Source organism: Medicago sativa, chromosome 3, assembly GCF_051527215.1.
Source record: "Medicago sativa cultivar Bolivia chromosome 3, Bolivia_mono, whole genome shotgun sequence".
NCBI lineage: Eukaryota > Viridiplantae > Streptophyta > Magnoliopsida > Fabales > Fabaceae > Medicago > Medicago sativa.
In genome coordinates this window covers 51,549,897-51,566,398 of record NC_140751.1, presented here as the reverse complement: position 1 = coordinate 51,566,398, position 16,502 = coordinate 51,549,897, and the positions used below count along the sequence as shown (strand labels likewise).

At 30.2% G+C, this 16,502-nt stretch overlaps 2 protein-coding genes across 2 annotated transcripts; one reads left to right on the top strand and one right to left on the bottom strand.

Moving 5' to 3' along the window:
- The first annotated feature begins 1,572 nt into the window (after positions 1–1,572).
- On the top strand, positions 1,573–4,066 carry LOC146938133 (putative prolyl 4-hydroxylase 3). The gene is made up of 6 exons (XM_085752127.1): positions 1,573–1,834; positions 2,641–2,738; positions 2,864–2,961; positions 3,066–3,192; positions 3,272–3,462; positions 3,551–4,066. The coding sequence occupies exons 1-6, from the start codon at positions 1,724–1,726 to the stop codon at positions 3,634–3,636; spliced, it is 711 nt and encodes a 236-aa protein (XP_085608253.1). The 5' UTR covers positions 1,573–1,723; the 3' UTR covers positions 3,637–4,066.
- Positions 4,067–7,369: 3,303 nt separating this feature from the next.
- On the bottom strand, positions 7,370–12,854 carry LOC146938132 (Major facilitator superfamily protein). The gene is made up of 7 exons (XM_085752124.1): positions 12,664–12,854; positions 12,032–12,159; positions 10,807–11,028; positions 9,754–10,212; positions 8,925–9,122; positions 8,706–8,843; positions 7,370–7,795 (listed from the first exon to the last, which is right to left on the bottom strand). The coding sequence occupies exons 1-7, from the start codon at positions 12,742–12,744 to the stop codon at positions 7,534–7,536; spliced, it is 1,488 nt and encodes a 495-aa protein (XP_085608250.1). The 5' UTR covers positions 12,745–12,854; the 3' UTR covers positions 7,370–7,533.
- Positions 12,855–16,502: the final 3,648 nt, after the last annotated feature.

Sequence of the window (16,502 nt, the reverse complement as noted above, 5' to 3'; positions counted from 1 at the left end):
TAGATTTGGTCAATTCAAGTTTTTTTTTTTATTTTTTTTTTATTTTAAGGATTGTGAATGTTGAGTTTAGAAGGTGGAGAAGTGAAGGTACTTGAACAGCTTGAATGTAAATTCGGATGGTTTTTTTTTTTTTAATTTAAGGTAAATGATGATGAAGATGATGAACATATGAAGAAGATAAATATTGCTTTTGAGTTTTTTTAATGACAACATCATTTAAAAATAAAGTTGTTACTAATAATCATATGTGGTAACCTATCTCATCATTTTTTTAATAAAAAATGATTAACTTATACAAGTTTTAAGCTATGAAGTTCGGATACAGATACGGGTGCGGGTACGATACAATACGGGTACGCGGATACACGAGTTTTTTTAAATTTAGGATACGATACGGCTGATATATGTTAACAACAATTTATAGTAAAACTTATTTGTATGTAAAATACTTGAAGAAAATAAGCTTCGATTACTCTTCATTATTATCTTATTATAAAAGTCACAATTTTTTTAAAAATAATACATGTGATGAAAATAAAAAAAATGTAATGTTTTTTTTATAAACCATATTATATTTTCATATGTTTGGATATCGAGAGAAGAATAATTAAAGGCATTCAACACAAATTTTATCTAATGTTGATTAACTGAATCACCTCTCTCTCTCTCTCTCATTATCTTCATTCACAAGAAGTATAATGTTAAGTGGTTCACCGTGAAACAATTCTACTAATGAATATCTAAAATTGAATTATATACATCTCTCCTTAATTTTTACAACATTGTCTCACTTTTTTACCCTTCATCTTTTTCTAGGATACATATATGTGAAGTATCTTATAAGCATCTTTGTGTATTTGTGGAGTATCATATAAGTATCTGATAATATATATTTTTAAAATTAAAATAATTAATTCTGATACTTCATGGGTGCGTCCGTTTTGGAGTATCTGGACTTCATAGGTTTTAAGATATATGTCTATGGTTTTTTCTCGTGGAAGAATATGTGCTCAATTGGTAGGAACAATGCATAATGCATGCAAGGTTCGGAGTTCGAAACTCGACAAAAAAAAACGAGAAGAATAAGTCTATGCTGCTAAGAAAAAATATAAGTCTATGCTGCTAAGAAAAAATAAAAAAAAAATTAGGGGAGAAAAAATAAACTTTTTTTAGGGAAGAATAAAAACTTTTACTGGTTTCGTGTGCATTTTTTTTTCTTTTCGTGCATCTTACACACAATGTCTAATATTGCGTGGGCCTTTAATGATGGATTAAAATAAAAAAAAACTAAAACCTATCCCTAATTTGAATTTTATAAATATAGAAATCATGATCCAAGCCACATACTATACATCAATAAACGATTTTCTTGTTGACATCTCATCATCAACGTGACAAAGATGATTTGTTAAGTCATACCATATAACATCAGACAAACAATTATTTCAGGTACCTTTCACACATGATGATTGACGTATTTACTCTTGTTTTTACTTTTCCTTTTTCATTAACCACTACTTGAATTTTACCCTATCACTTGCGTTGTGTCGTGACCGTCACGTGATTCTTCTTGCTCTTTTCTCACATAAATTGAATCGTTCTATTCTAAGTTCTAACCAAAGGTTTTAAGTACACTTTTTACCACGAAAACGACCGCGACATAATGGTATATGATATTGCTGTTACCGTTTCATGTTCCTAACGGCAAATTTTTCCAGGTGAGATGAATAACGAGATGGATGTAGAGACCCGCCTAAGACTAAATAATCGGACGGATCCGTGGACTGAAATTCTTTCATTAAAGCCAAGAGCTTACATCCATCACAATTTTCTGGTTAGTTTTAGAATAGTTGAAGAGAAAATTAATACGAGAGGATTAGAGAACAACAATTTTTGAAACTAAATTAATATGAGAATACATAACATAGTTGAAGAGAAAATTAATCTTTCTTTCAAAAAATAAAAAATTAATGTAACATGTATCACCATGTATCACAATACATGTTCCTAAATTTTACGGTCCTTGAACAACATGTGAGGCATTGCCATTAAGGTCTTCAAGAGTATCAAAATTGCAAAAAAAACGACTCTTTGTAATTTTATTGGACTAAATTGAGTAACGAAAAACACATTTGTGGACTAAACTAACCAACTAAAAAGACAATTGAGGATGTGTTTGCAATTTAGATATATTAAGGGGGACTATAATGACGGCCCATAACACGTTCTGTTATTTCTTAAATCAGTTAAATATTAAATATTTGTATGGATGATTAAGTTGTTCAAGTAGTGAATAGATGGCTGCATATATGTTATTGCATCTTTGTCAAGGAGAAATATATATAATTGCACTTGTAATGTCTCTAAGCATAGGGAGAGCATCGGCGCAATGATAAAGTTGTTGTCAAAAGGGAATTTTAATGCACCGGACTGCCTTTTTTTTTTTTACGTTGTAAGCATAGAAAATTAAATTATATGAAGATAGAGGTTTTTCTGTGTGGTTAATCATAACAAAAAATCTAGGTATTCATACATAGAAATGAGAGAGATCTTAGTTTAGTTCTTTGAATTCTTGTGGTAGTAAAGTGTTTGGAATTTATTTTGTATTGAGATGTCCATTCTGCCTATCATTTTGAACAGTCAAAAGAAGAATGCGAGCATTTGATCAAACTTAGCAAGCCTTACTTGGAAAGATCACGCATTTACGATGAAAGAACTGAAGAGGGTATAGAAAGCAGGTTTGCCTATTCTTGTGTTTTTGTAAAGGTTCCAATAATTGTTTCATATACATTTTCTTGAGAGAACAATGTCTAGTGGTAATGTATTACTAATGCATTACTTTTGATATAATCCCCGCCTCTAGCGTTCGAACTAGTTCAGAAACGACTCTGAGGAGAGGAAAGGATAAAATTATCAAGAATATTGAACAGAGAATTGCTGATATTACCTCCATACCAGTAGGTATGAGTTTTTGTGTGATACCTATGTCTACCTGTTTGCATTTTTTTGTTGTTGCACATATATTGAAGTATTCTGCATAATGCACCAAACTTGTTCTTATGCAGAGAATGGAGAGGGACTTCAGGTCATTCACTATGGAGTCGGACAGAAATTCGTGCCTCATTACGATTCCAGATCTAACGAGTCATTCTGGAATGGAGGCCTGCGAGTTGCTACATTTCTTATGTATCTGTAAACCCTTATTCTCTGGAAATTGCATTATGCTTTGTGATGGAATTGTATACAAATTTGACACTGTTTTTGATTGAAGGTCTGACGTTGAAGAAGGCGGTGAGACCGTATTTCCTTCTGCTAAGCCGATGAAGTTTAGTTCTGTTCCATGGTTGAATGTTTTATCGAAATTTGGTGGAAAGGGTCTATCAGTGAAACCAAAAATGGGTGATGCTCTTCTGTTTTGGAGCATTAGGCCAGATGGCACACTAGATAAATCTAGTTTACATGGTATGAACCTCTTATGTTGAAAATATTATAGCCATGTGAATTGGAAGCTATGAATGATGAAGTTTAATTGATTTATCTTTCCTTTCAGGTGGTAATCCAGTAATTAGAGGAAATAAATGGGTTTCAACTAAGTTCCTGCATCGTAAGGAGTTCGAAGAGTACTATGAAGTCTAGGTGCTCCAAATATTTTGACGTACCCGTATCAGATATCGATATTCTGCGGATACTTACCCACGGAGTATTGGAATTAATTATTTTAATTTAAAATATATATTTTATTAGATGCTTATAGGATACTCGGATGATAGGCACATATACTTAAAAATGGGCTTCAACTAAGTTACTGCATCTTAAGGAGTTCAAATATTAAGACATTGCATGTGCATGTACTTGTAAAGACTAAGGATGATGAGGCAGTTGTTCTCCTAAAATAGGGGTATAAAATATTAGAAGTGAAAAGTTTGTGCCTAAAATCTCAGTTCTCAATTATGTTATGTGAACTAAGTTTACAATGTTTCTGACTCATTCTTTCTACCAAGCAATCAGTTACCCTGCAATGACTATTTGATTTAGCCTTTATCAGCTAACTAAGTTCTTTCTTCAACTTATTTTTTTGTTGACAAATATAGGATAGGATGTTGTTGATGTTTAATTGTACGAGTATTGGTAATTAATTTATATATAGAATGATTTTCACACCCAAACTAAAATCATTTGATGTAATGAGGTTTACTTGTTGAATTTCTTTTTATCATAAAAAACAATGGTTAAATCATACATCTGCTTCAAAGAAATATACATTTTTAAAAAGGCTAAAGTGCACTTTCCCCCCTTAACTTTCAAAAACTTGCAATTTTGGCCCCCTAACTATGAAAACTACAATTTTGGCCCCCTAAGTTTTAGCCCCATTGCAAATTTGGTCCTTTTGGCCAATTTTGACCGGTCAATGCCCATGTGGCATGCCACGTGGGTAATTATTCAATTAAAAAAATAAAAAAAGCCACTTAATCATTTTTTAATTAAATAAATAAAAAAATTTAATTAAAAATATTTAAAAAATCAGGAAAATTGAAAAATTAATAAAAAAATTCTGAAAAAAATGAAAAATTAATAAAAAAATAAAAAATTCTGGAAAATTGAAAAATTAATAAAAATGAAAAAAATACGGAAAAAATTTAAAAATTCTGGAAAAATAAAAAAAATCTGAAAAAATACGGGAAAAATTTAAAAATTCTGGAAAAATTATTAAAATAAAAAATGATTAAAAAAAATAATCTAATAAAATGAAAAATAATGAAAAATTCTGAAAAAAATAAAAAAGATTAAAAAATTCTGGAAAAATGAAAAATTAATAAAAAATTGAAAAAAATATTAAAAAATTTCGAAATTTTCGAAAAAATTAAAAAGATTAATCATTTTTAAAAAAAAATGAAATTTTTGAAATTAATTTCGAAATTTTCATTAGTATATATGTCGACTTAGGTTTTTTCAGTGTATTTATTTCCAAAAAAAATTCTGGGAATTTTTGTGTAATTATAAACCAGAAATTTTTGTGTACTTATAAACCGAGAATAAAGGAAAAAATATGTGTATTTATAAACTGAGGGTGCCCCTAATATGAACCTCTTTTTTCAGGGTCCACCCATGATCCTTATAATTTGACCGGCCGTAGTAGGTAATTATTATTCCTTTACAATTTACAAGTATTTTTGTTTGCTAAAAAAAAGTATTTTTGTTTTGTTTTCTTTTTCTTTTTCACATGCGAGAAAAAGGTAAGTTGTTGCGATGGTATTGTACTGGAAACCATGAAGTTAATTCCGACAACCACTTTACCAATTACCATTGCTGAGTTTTTGGAATCAAAGAATGAACAATTCAAACTCCACAACTTCAATTTCATAGGCTGACAAAATGCAACAACAACACACAATGACTCTTCCAAAAGTACAATACATCCTTGAAGCTTTCATCATTTCTAATAAGCTTATCGGCATATTCAAAGGCTACGGATTTGTAACCAACCTCCAATTGACCATGGGTAAGACTACATATCTCTCTTTCAACATTCAAGGAAGCAGAGGCGGAGAAGAAAACCTTATGATGAACCAAATGTGAACATCAAGAACCGCTGAGCCAACAACAATATAGTATCTCTAGCTGCTCGTCGACTAAGATATTCTCCCATCATTGCTCCTCGTAAAGATTTTACATGGAAGGAAGGTCCACGTGAAAAGAAGAAATAAATTGAAGAAATAGAGAGAGAAAATGGAAGTGATTTGTACAGTGAAAATTCTAAAGTTACCTGCTATTGTCGGTCCATGGGTGGACCCTAAAAAAGAGGTCCATATTAGGGTCTCCCATAAACCGAGCTTAGGTTTTTTGTGTATTTTTCGAAATTTCGAAATTTTCATTAGTATTTTTTCCGAGTATTTTTGTGTATTTATAAACCGGAAATTTTTGTTTATTTATAAACCGGGAATTTTACAATGAAAATTTCGAAATATGCATATTACAATGAAAATTTTGAAATTTTTTTAAATATTTTCCAGAATTTTTATTTTTCATTAAAATTTTAATTAGAATTTTTCCAGAATTTTAATTAAAATTTCGAAAATTTTAATTAAAATTTTTCATTAAAATTTCGAAAATTTCATTTTTCCATAATTTTAATTTTTTTCAGAAAATTTTGAAATTTTATTTTTTCAGAATTTTTTAATCTTTTTTATTTTTTTAGAATTTTTCATTATTTTTCATTTTATTAGATTATTTTATTTTTTTAATCATTTTTTATTTTTATTAATTTTTCCAGAATTTTTAAATTTTTTCCGTATTTTTTCATTTTTATTAATTTTTCAATTTTCCAGAATTTTTTATATTTTTTATTAATTTTTCATTTTTCCAGAATTTTTTAATATTTTTTTCTGATTTTTTTAATATTTTTAATTAGATTTTTTATTTATTTAATTAAAAAATGATTAAGTGGCTTTTTTTATTTTTTTTAATTTAATAATTACTCACGTGGCATGCCACATGGGCATTGACCGGTCAAAATTGACCAAAAGGACCAAATTTGCAATGGGGCTAAAACTTAGGGGGCCAAAATTGTAGTTTTCATAGTTAGGGGGTCAAAATTGCAAGTTTTTGAAAGTTAAGGGGGGAAAGTGCACTTTAGCCTTTTAAAAACTCGTGCAATTTTTTAAAAACTCATGAAATAAACTTTTGTATTCTAATGCCTTTTAAAAACTCATGCAATTTTTTAAAAACTCATGAAATAAACTTTTGTATTCTAATGTTGGTTTCTTTGTAGATGACATAGTTTGATGGGATACACTTTTTTATTGTTCTAGAGAAGCCTTTTTTAGCGATAGGTTTGACTTGTCTTATTGTCGATTTTGTTATATTTTGTTTTTGTGAGTTTGGTTTATGCCCTCACCTTTGTTTCTATTTCATTATGAATAATAGTTTTGAAAGTGTTGTTGATGATGCAATCGAGTGCCAAATAGAGGGCTAAACATGTCTGTTTTTTTTTTCTTTCCCAAATTATATCTCTAGTAATTCAATTTCATTTTCCTTTTATTCTCCAAGTCAGACTAAGGAGTATGGAATTGGGAAAAGAAAAGGTGACGTGTAATCCAATCAATGGGAAGGGGCTTTTTGAATTATTTTTTCATGTCACATGTGATTCCGGCATTAAAGGGTGTCCATGTAGAGTTGAGATTCTCTCTATTTGCTACAATAAATTGCAATATCTATTACTATATAGTTTTGGTAAATGGCAGCTGGATGCTCAAAAGCATATCAGTACATGCTTATATTAGCCAAAACTAAACTCATTTAAATGTTAAAAACAAGCCTCATATGCTAATCAAGATGTAAAATTGTTGCACAAGAAAGTACACAATCAGTATCAATCTCAAAGAAAATTCGTATATAAATCAATTCAAATGTTCCTCATTTCCTCTAATATTTTCCAATTTACAAAGTGGAAAATATCAACTATCAAAATACCTAGGAAAAACTATTTGAAGTGTGTATAACCAATTCCAATGGTATTCATCAATAACTAACTATCTATGCTGATGCACCTGTTGCTTCTTTTGGTATCAGAAACAGAAAAGCAATTGGAATGAAATTGCACAAAGCATGAATGACAATGCCTAACAGAAGATTGTCAAAAGATCCTGAATCTATGTTCAATATAGAAGCCAAGCCAGCACCTACAAAAGACCCTATCGTTGTTCCCAAGTTGTTTATTGACATGAAAAGAGCAAATAAAGTTCCTTCAATTCCTGGAGGGCATAGTTGTCCAGATAAGATTAGGAAAGGCATAAACCTGCATTTTTTTTCCAAAGACAAAAATCAGAAGGGCTTATCATGTAAATGTGTATTTGTAAGCTATTTCTATAACAAAAGATAAAAGAGTCAAACTGCTTTCATATGATCTATAAGTTATAAGTTGTTTTCCCTGAAGAGTGAAGAGCTTATGAAAACAAGCTGAAAACAGCTTTTGAACATGTCATAAACTGTTTCATAAGCTCTCACAAACAGTCTCACAGCTGTTTATGCAAGAAGATAAGTTCAAATAAATCAATCCAAATAGACTCCAAGGATGTAACACAAAAAAATGGTCCATATCAAATCATTATGCTTCAAGCAACATAAAATATTAACTGATAGATCTATCCCTCTAAGCTAGTAATACCTATTGAGATGTGCTTGAAAAAGATGAATCCAGGTGCAGTGATAAAGTAAATGATTATAGAATTAGTCCCTTTAATATACACTTTTTCGGTTTTAGTCCCTATATAAAACATTATAGTTTGTTCCTCATTGTTTTGGTTTAGTCCGTGTAATATTTGGCCTATGCTGAATTAGTTCTTGTAATATATGTACTATATATTGATGTTAGTCCATAAAATATATATCAATTTTATTTTAAAGGGACTAATTCAATATGGGAAAAAAAATTGCAGTTACTACATCTAAACAAACAAGAACCATAAGCAAAAAAAAATACTATCTTTCAGGGATTAAAAAGGACAAAATTTAAGCCAGTGAGGAATGAAAACTGTTACATATATAATATTATGACAACAGTGTATCCAAAATGAAGATATCATCTTTTGCAAATTCATGCCATTCGTGCTGATTTTCATGTTGGAAATATTTTTCACCTCTCGTACCATACACATGCTTAAGCAAAAATAAAATAAAATAAAATAAAATTAGAAGAAATGACAAACTTGAATTGATTGATTCCATCAACAAGTGCCGAGCCAAAGAGCACCATAACCCTATCTGGTACACCAAAGGCGATATTTTTCCTAGACACAACGGCAATCTGCAGAAGATTCAAGAAGGCCAACGCAACATGAGCATACCTGTAATAAAAAGAAGAACATATCAGTAAATTAAATAGACAAACTAATTACCAACCAATAAAACAATCCTTAGTTGCTTACATGAGAATTCTTCTAAGCGTCATATGCTTTAGGTGACGGTTATAAACGAAGGTTCCGAGCATAAGTCCTAACCAACCAACAACGCGTACCGTCCCCAAGAATGATGCTTCGAGCTTTAGAACCTCCGTTTCGTAGTAGAATAAGACTGTTGAAAGATTGGGAACAGTAATGTGGGCAAGGAAAAACCAAGACATAGGTCTGTCCTCCACAACATAAAACAGAGATTCTTACTATTTTATAGCATATACATAAAATGAATTATTAGCTTCATTCTGTGAGGCCATAAATAAAAATATAAACAAACACACACTCTAATGAGGAGTAGGAAAAGAAAACATAAAACTTCTCGTATGATATAGTAAGTTTCCGAAACATTACTTTTTATTAGTTGAACCCTTGGTAGATAATGTATTTGAAGATAGCATCAATTAATATAAGCCAACTTATGTGATCACAATTTTTTTGTAAGTTAAAATAATTGGCCATAATGTAAAGGAGGATGGAGATTATCTTTTTAATTGGCTGAAAATTGGCGCACAAACCTTTAATGTCTACATGGTTCGGAGAGTATGAATGAAACACCGATAAAAACACAAACATTGGACACAACACTGACACAATAATAATTTAAGAAAATGAATATAATTGAATGTACCCAGATGTGTTGATGTCGGACATTGTACACACCATCAATCTGAAGTGTGCTCTCAAATATAATTATATATGAATGGAACTCTCAAATATGAAATGTGCTCTCAACAAGAAATCATCCATAATCTTAAAAAGTAAACAGCCAAAATTTCAAATATCTACTTTAATGATTGGTTACCTCAAAATCATTGGCTGTCTAAACGCACGACACAAATCATAAATTGCTTTCTTCAAGGAACGGAACCACTTTGTTGCCAAGGAATCTCCTTTCTCCAGAATCTTCGATTTGCTGGTATTTACTGTTCTATTTTTTGTGTTCTTTTTTCCCTTCTTTCTTTTTCTTGTACTACTGTGTGACTTTTTAGTAAAGGAACCATCTTCATCCAGCGTACTACTACTACCATTTGTATGCAAATCCTTTGCAATATAATCCTCAACTAAAACTTCGCTATTTACAGAGGTCTCCTTCACAGAAAAGCATGACAATAACTGTATGCAAGGCAGTACAGAAAATAGAAGAAAAATAGCATCTATCTGTAAACTTGATAACGCGATTCCCCCTAACAAACTCCCGCATATTCCTCCCACAGCCATTGAAGACCAAGATAACGATTGGAGGTCTCCTGCAAATTTGGCCCTGACCAACAAAGCAAATACTTAATCATAGAGAATAGGCATGTTTGGATAAACTGCTTAATTAAGTGCTTATGTATAAGCTATTTCTATAACAAAAGATAAAATAAAGTCAAACCGTTTTCGTATAATCTATAAGCTGTTTTTGTAAGCTATTCGGGAGAGCTTATGGACATGTCATAAAACAGTTTCTATAAGCGCTCTCATACAGTGTAAGAAGTTCTTATGTCAATAGATAAATTCAAATTAGTCAATCCAAACAGGCCTTAGAAAGATAACTCTGCAAAGATTCCATGAAGTGCATGCATAATTCACATTATATATAGACACGCATACAATGCAAAGAAATTGGTTATCATGCAAAGAAATATATCCATCATAAAAGGTTGACAAATGTTTTGATCTATCAACTAAAATAAGGTTAAGTTACAAAGATTATCAACGAAAGTCACAAAATTAACCGATCTGGTATTAAACACTCCCTTCGACCTTCACTGGTCCATTGTATTGAGAGATTGGAAGCTTATCTATATGCAGGCATACTATTCAATATATTCAATATGCACAATGAAATTAGGAATTGAAGATGCAAACATACTTGTCATATCTTACAGCCTCGGCTATCATCGCATCAACAACAACATCTGCCATGGCTGATCCTAAGTTTTGCACAGTCAAGAATACCATCAGGTGCCATGTTGAATTCCTCAAGGTTGAACTTAAACCTAAAATAAACCATGGTACAAGGGAGAGCACAGTCGCAATGACCAAGTACGAAATCCGTTTACTTCCTTTAATCGGGATACAATCAGAAAGTATCCTGTTCATCATTAACCAAACCAGAATATAAGGAAGCAGTGTGAGATTGATTTAGTAAACAAACATATACATGTAAACACGGTAACTATACAAACTAAACTGCACCTTGCTGTTTTCAACACATATTAGTCGGTTCAAGAGATATTGAAAACATTTAGTGAAATTTCTGTTTCATGTTGAATAAAAAATTCGTTTAGTCATTCAGAGTTACCTTAACCTTAAGATCTTGCCTTCTTTCATGCCTTATTTTTGTTCTTTTCATATCTCAAATGATGGGAATATGTATATCGTTTTAAAAACCATATCCTCATATTCCAATGACAGAGAAAAGTAAATCTTACAAACGATGAAGAACAGTTGCTAATATTAATTTTATATATTATTCAATTTAAACAAAGACTTTTCCTTGTACTTTCCCTTTCTAATTAGACGATTGCTCATCCCCACCACCGTTTTACTGGAAGCATACTTTTAGGAGTGTATTCTGACATATTTGAGAATATAAGAGGAGGAGACGAGCAATCATCTTCTTATTATTCAGAATAGAAAGACTCTCATCATTTTCTATGTCACATGTTCTTTGTAGGTGCAAAGAAAGCACCATAGGCATCAGAATCATCTCCGTTCTAGTTTTCTAAGCTACATAACATAGGCACAGAGTATCACCATAAATTCAAAATAAAATTATTCATGTAGATATAATTAACGAATATACACTAAATATAGATATAATATTAGTGTTTGTGTCCATCTATCTTAAGTATCTCTACGTATGAAAACAGAAGATTTTAATTTTGATACACTGTCATGTAAAGTTATTTACACTGTCAAACAATCAGAACCAATCGCATATTTAACTTCTAAGATAGTTATAGTAAAAGTTAAAATATTTTTATCGATTCGACAATTATAATTGTTTGACAATGTAAAACCTTTCTACACTGACACTACATACCAACTAAATCCAATACATGATAATTGAGGGGAAATTAATTGATTCATACCCATATAATGGTTTAATGCTCCAAGGAAAAAATGCAACTGAAAACACAAATTGGGAAGCTGAGGGTGACAAATGAAGATTATCTTTAAGTTGATAGGAAATTGCTGTCCATACAAATGACCTAAAACCCTGCATCAATACAGTTCTTAATTAAGTAAAAGAAAAAAACAAAAAGACAAGACACAATACAACACAACACAACACAACTATGATCATAAAAATTGTTGTCACTAAAGCAATCTAACATAAGTTGATCAACACCTCTATAGCACCGAAACTTCTAATTACTTGTCCGGTGTCCGACATATGTTAGTGTCATGCACCGAAACAACACCAACACTTGTGATTACATTCAATTATGTCACTTTTATAAATAATTACATGTCAGTATCGTGTCTAGTGTCGGTACCTCATAGATCAACACGTAGAATCATACAATTTACAAAAAAATAAAGAATAACACAACAAAAAAAATTCATTCATAGCAACTTTATATATATAAATTAAAATGAATTGAACAACACCCAATAAATAAAACTACCAGATCTCAAAGGAAAAACAAAAACCCATCAATAATCTCACACAAAGATTTAATATTTATCAAATAATTGACAAAAGATGAAGAAGTGAAACCTGGGTGAAGTAAATCAAGCAAATTAACCAAAGAAATGAAAACCCAAATGCAGCATTCAACCGATTCGTCCATTGGATCATTGTTAACCCAAAAATTTCACTTTTTTGAAACCCTCTTTCTCTGTGTTCTTAGTGTAATGAAGATGATGATTTCATTGTTGTTGATTTTGAAGAAACAGAGACAATAGTTTCAGCTTTCCCTCTAACGGTTTCGACAATATGGAAGTTATTTGATTTTGACGGTTTTGACCCTGTCATTTTGATTTTGAAGTTCATGAGTGAAGGTTATTTTCGTCATTAGAAAATGTGTTCTGACACGTCCATGAATCGAACCAGAACATGCCATGTAAGATTACTGTGATGACTTTATGAAAAACTAGTAACATACCCGTGCATCCGCACGGGTACTGGTTGGTCGGGGATGAATTTTTGTAGTTTAAACTCGTCATTATGTATTTGTAAATAGTTTAAATTTATACCATTTGAAAGTTAATCATTATGAATTTTACAATATATAAAATGTCGATATTATTATTAATTTATATCATTTATTATTTATTTTTTAACTTGTCAATGTTATTCATGGTGTGAACGATTTATATAATTTCAAAAAAAAAATAATTGCTGTTTTAAACAATAATAATATCAATTTATATAATTTTCCTCCTAAAAAACATATCAACTTATAAAAATTTAAAATATTTTTGTGAACTTGTCATGTGTACAATAATCATTTTTTTTTAAGAATGTGTACAATAATCATTTATCAAAGTTAGTTTAGTTAGTGACAACTTATCCCGTCCATTTACGTTACTTTTGGAATTTTAGTCAATGCTCACTTCTCCCATGCATTTCATTTATCTACAAAATTTTAATCAATGTCGACTTATCTCGTGCATTTTAGTTGATAAGTGTTCAATATCATTGTAAAATTGAATTGAAGTGATGATAATATAATTAGTTTAAACGTTTTAGGAGGAAAAACTTATCCAGTGAATTTGAATTATTTATGAAATTTAAGTCAATGGCCATTTATCATGCGCATTTTAGTTTATGAGGGTTCAATATCATTATAGAATCGAAGTGAAGTGATATTATCCCGTGAAATTTAATCCTGTGCATTATAGTTTACGATGGTTCAATATTGTTCTGGACCTGCCAAAAGGATTCTTGGCCCATCCGCTTAGGCCCAATATCACTCCAAGCCCAAACTCCACGTTTGGCATTATTGAGGTGATGATATTATCAATAGTTTAAACGTTTTAGCAGGAACAATATTTATAAATGACAACTTGTCCTATAAGTCAAGGTTAGTTTAGTCAATGACAAATTATCACGTGCATTTGATTTGTTTATGAAATTTTAGTTAATGCAGCATTATCATGCGCATTTTAGTTCATGAGGGTTCAGTATCATTATAGTATTGAAGTGAGGGGATATTATAAATAACATGAACACTTTAGCAAGACCAACTTTTTTATTAATAACATATGGTTTCGTGTATCAAAGTTAGTTTAGTCAACGACAACTTATCCCGTGAATTTACGTTACTTCTAAAATTCTAGTCAATGCACACTTCTGCCATGCATTTTAGTCATGTACAAAATTTTAGTCAATGTTCACTTATCCTGTGCATTTACATTACTTTTGATCTAGTAAAAATACCCGTGCTAACGCACGGGTACATGTCGGGGTGGACGATTTTTACACTTAAAACTTGAATATATGGTATTTTTTATAAATAATTTCGATAATGATAGTTTAGATAGTGATTATTTATTTATTTAAAAGCAACATATATGATATTTGTATATAAATGTTGTCTTTAATTTCAAAAGATTTAATTAAAATTTAGATCAATAACAACATGCCCCGTGTATTATAATTATTATAAACTTTGTATCAACGATAACATGTCCCGTGTATCAGTATTAGTTTAGTCAGTGACAACTTAACCCGTACATTTAAGTTAATTCTGAAATAGGATCACTAAAAACTTTTCAAGTGCATGATAATTTAGTTTAATCAATGTCAAAGTTTTAGTGCATTTTATTAATGACAAATTGTCTCATGTATAATAGTTCTATTTAATTGATGCCAACTTCTCTCATGCATTTTAGTATAATAGATCAATAACAACATGCCCCAATTTTTTTTAATAAATGACAACTTATCCCGTCAATCAAGGTTAGTTTAGTACTCTCTCCGTTTTAAAATGAGTGTCGCTTTAGCAAAAAAAATTGTTTCAAAATGAATGTCACTTTCAGTTTCCAATGCAATAATAACTTTTTCTTTCCAATTGTACCCTTCAATTAATACTCTACACACTACTTTCAAAGTATTACTTTTAAAACTAACCAATAGTTAATAAGGATAATTTGGTAAAATAACCATTCTCTTTCTTTTAATCATTGCATTTCTTAATATGTGTGTAAATACCTAAAACGACACTCATTTTGAAACGGATGGAGTAAGAGACAACTTATCTCTAGCATTTGATTTAATTCTTAAATATTAGTCAATTCCGCTCCTCCCATGTCTATCATGCACCAATCAATGCACACTTATCCATGCATTTTAGTTGATGAGGGTCCACTATTATTGTAGAATTGAAGTGAGGTGATATTCTTAATTGTAAAAACATTTTAGCATGAACAATTTTTTATATCAAGGGAAAATTATAATGACCTCCCTTGAGGTATGTCTAAATACAAGAAACACCCCCTCTATTTTCCCAACAATCAATCACCTCCCCTGCCGTTAGTCAATGCTATTTAGTCAATGTCAACATAACAATTCTATTTAGTCAATGTCAACATCTCTCATACTTTGTTATTTCTAAAATTTTAGTCGATGCTCACCTATCTTGTACATTTTAGTTAGTGAATGTTCAATCTCATTTTAGATTTTTTTTTTTTTTACAAATGACAACCTGTCATGTGAAACAAAGTTGCTTTTTTTAGTTACAACTTATATTTTGCATGAGTTAATTCCCAATTGTTATAAATGAAAATTTGCCAATGACAACTTATCATGCGTGTAATAATCTTTTTAAACTTTAACAGTGATAACATGTCCCGTGTATAATTATTATTTTAACTTTTTAGCATTAACACTTTATCCATTTCTTACATTGTGTAGACTTTTTTATATTGTATAGATTTTTATCAACAACAAATTTTCAAGTGTCTAATAATTATCAACTTATATAATTTTATAACATGTTTGCTAACTTATATAATTTTATAACATGTTTGCTAACTTATCATGTGCATAATAATCATTTTAAAATTGATCAGTGACAATATTTACCGTGTATAAGTCACTAATCAATTATATAAGTTAATGTCCATTTTTTCCATGCATTTTACTTATTTAAGAAATTTAATCAATGTCCACTTATTCCGTGAATTTTAGTTGATGATGATTTAATATAATTATTGAAATACATCTCCCTTTTTAGTTTTGACCAAGTGATCACAACCATTGATTAAGAGGACCAATAATATTTAGAGTTTAATGGTGGTGAATTGACAGTCCAAAATTATTTGGCACATACAACCAATTAAAACATTTAAAATTGTCATATGAATTAATGTTTTTAATTTATGTGACAATTCAAAATGTTTTAATTGATCCTTCAAAAAAAAAGTTTTAATTGATCGTGTGTGCAATATTATTTTGAACTGTCAACCCATCATCATTAAACTCTAATATTTAACTTACTTTTAATTGTAAATACTCATATCAATTTTTCCACACATTTACTACATCGGCCATTTATATATCTTTTTTATCATGGATCAGCAAAAAAAAAAATTTGTGCAAGATCAGCCATT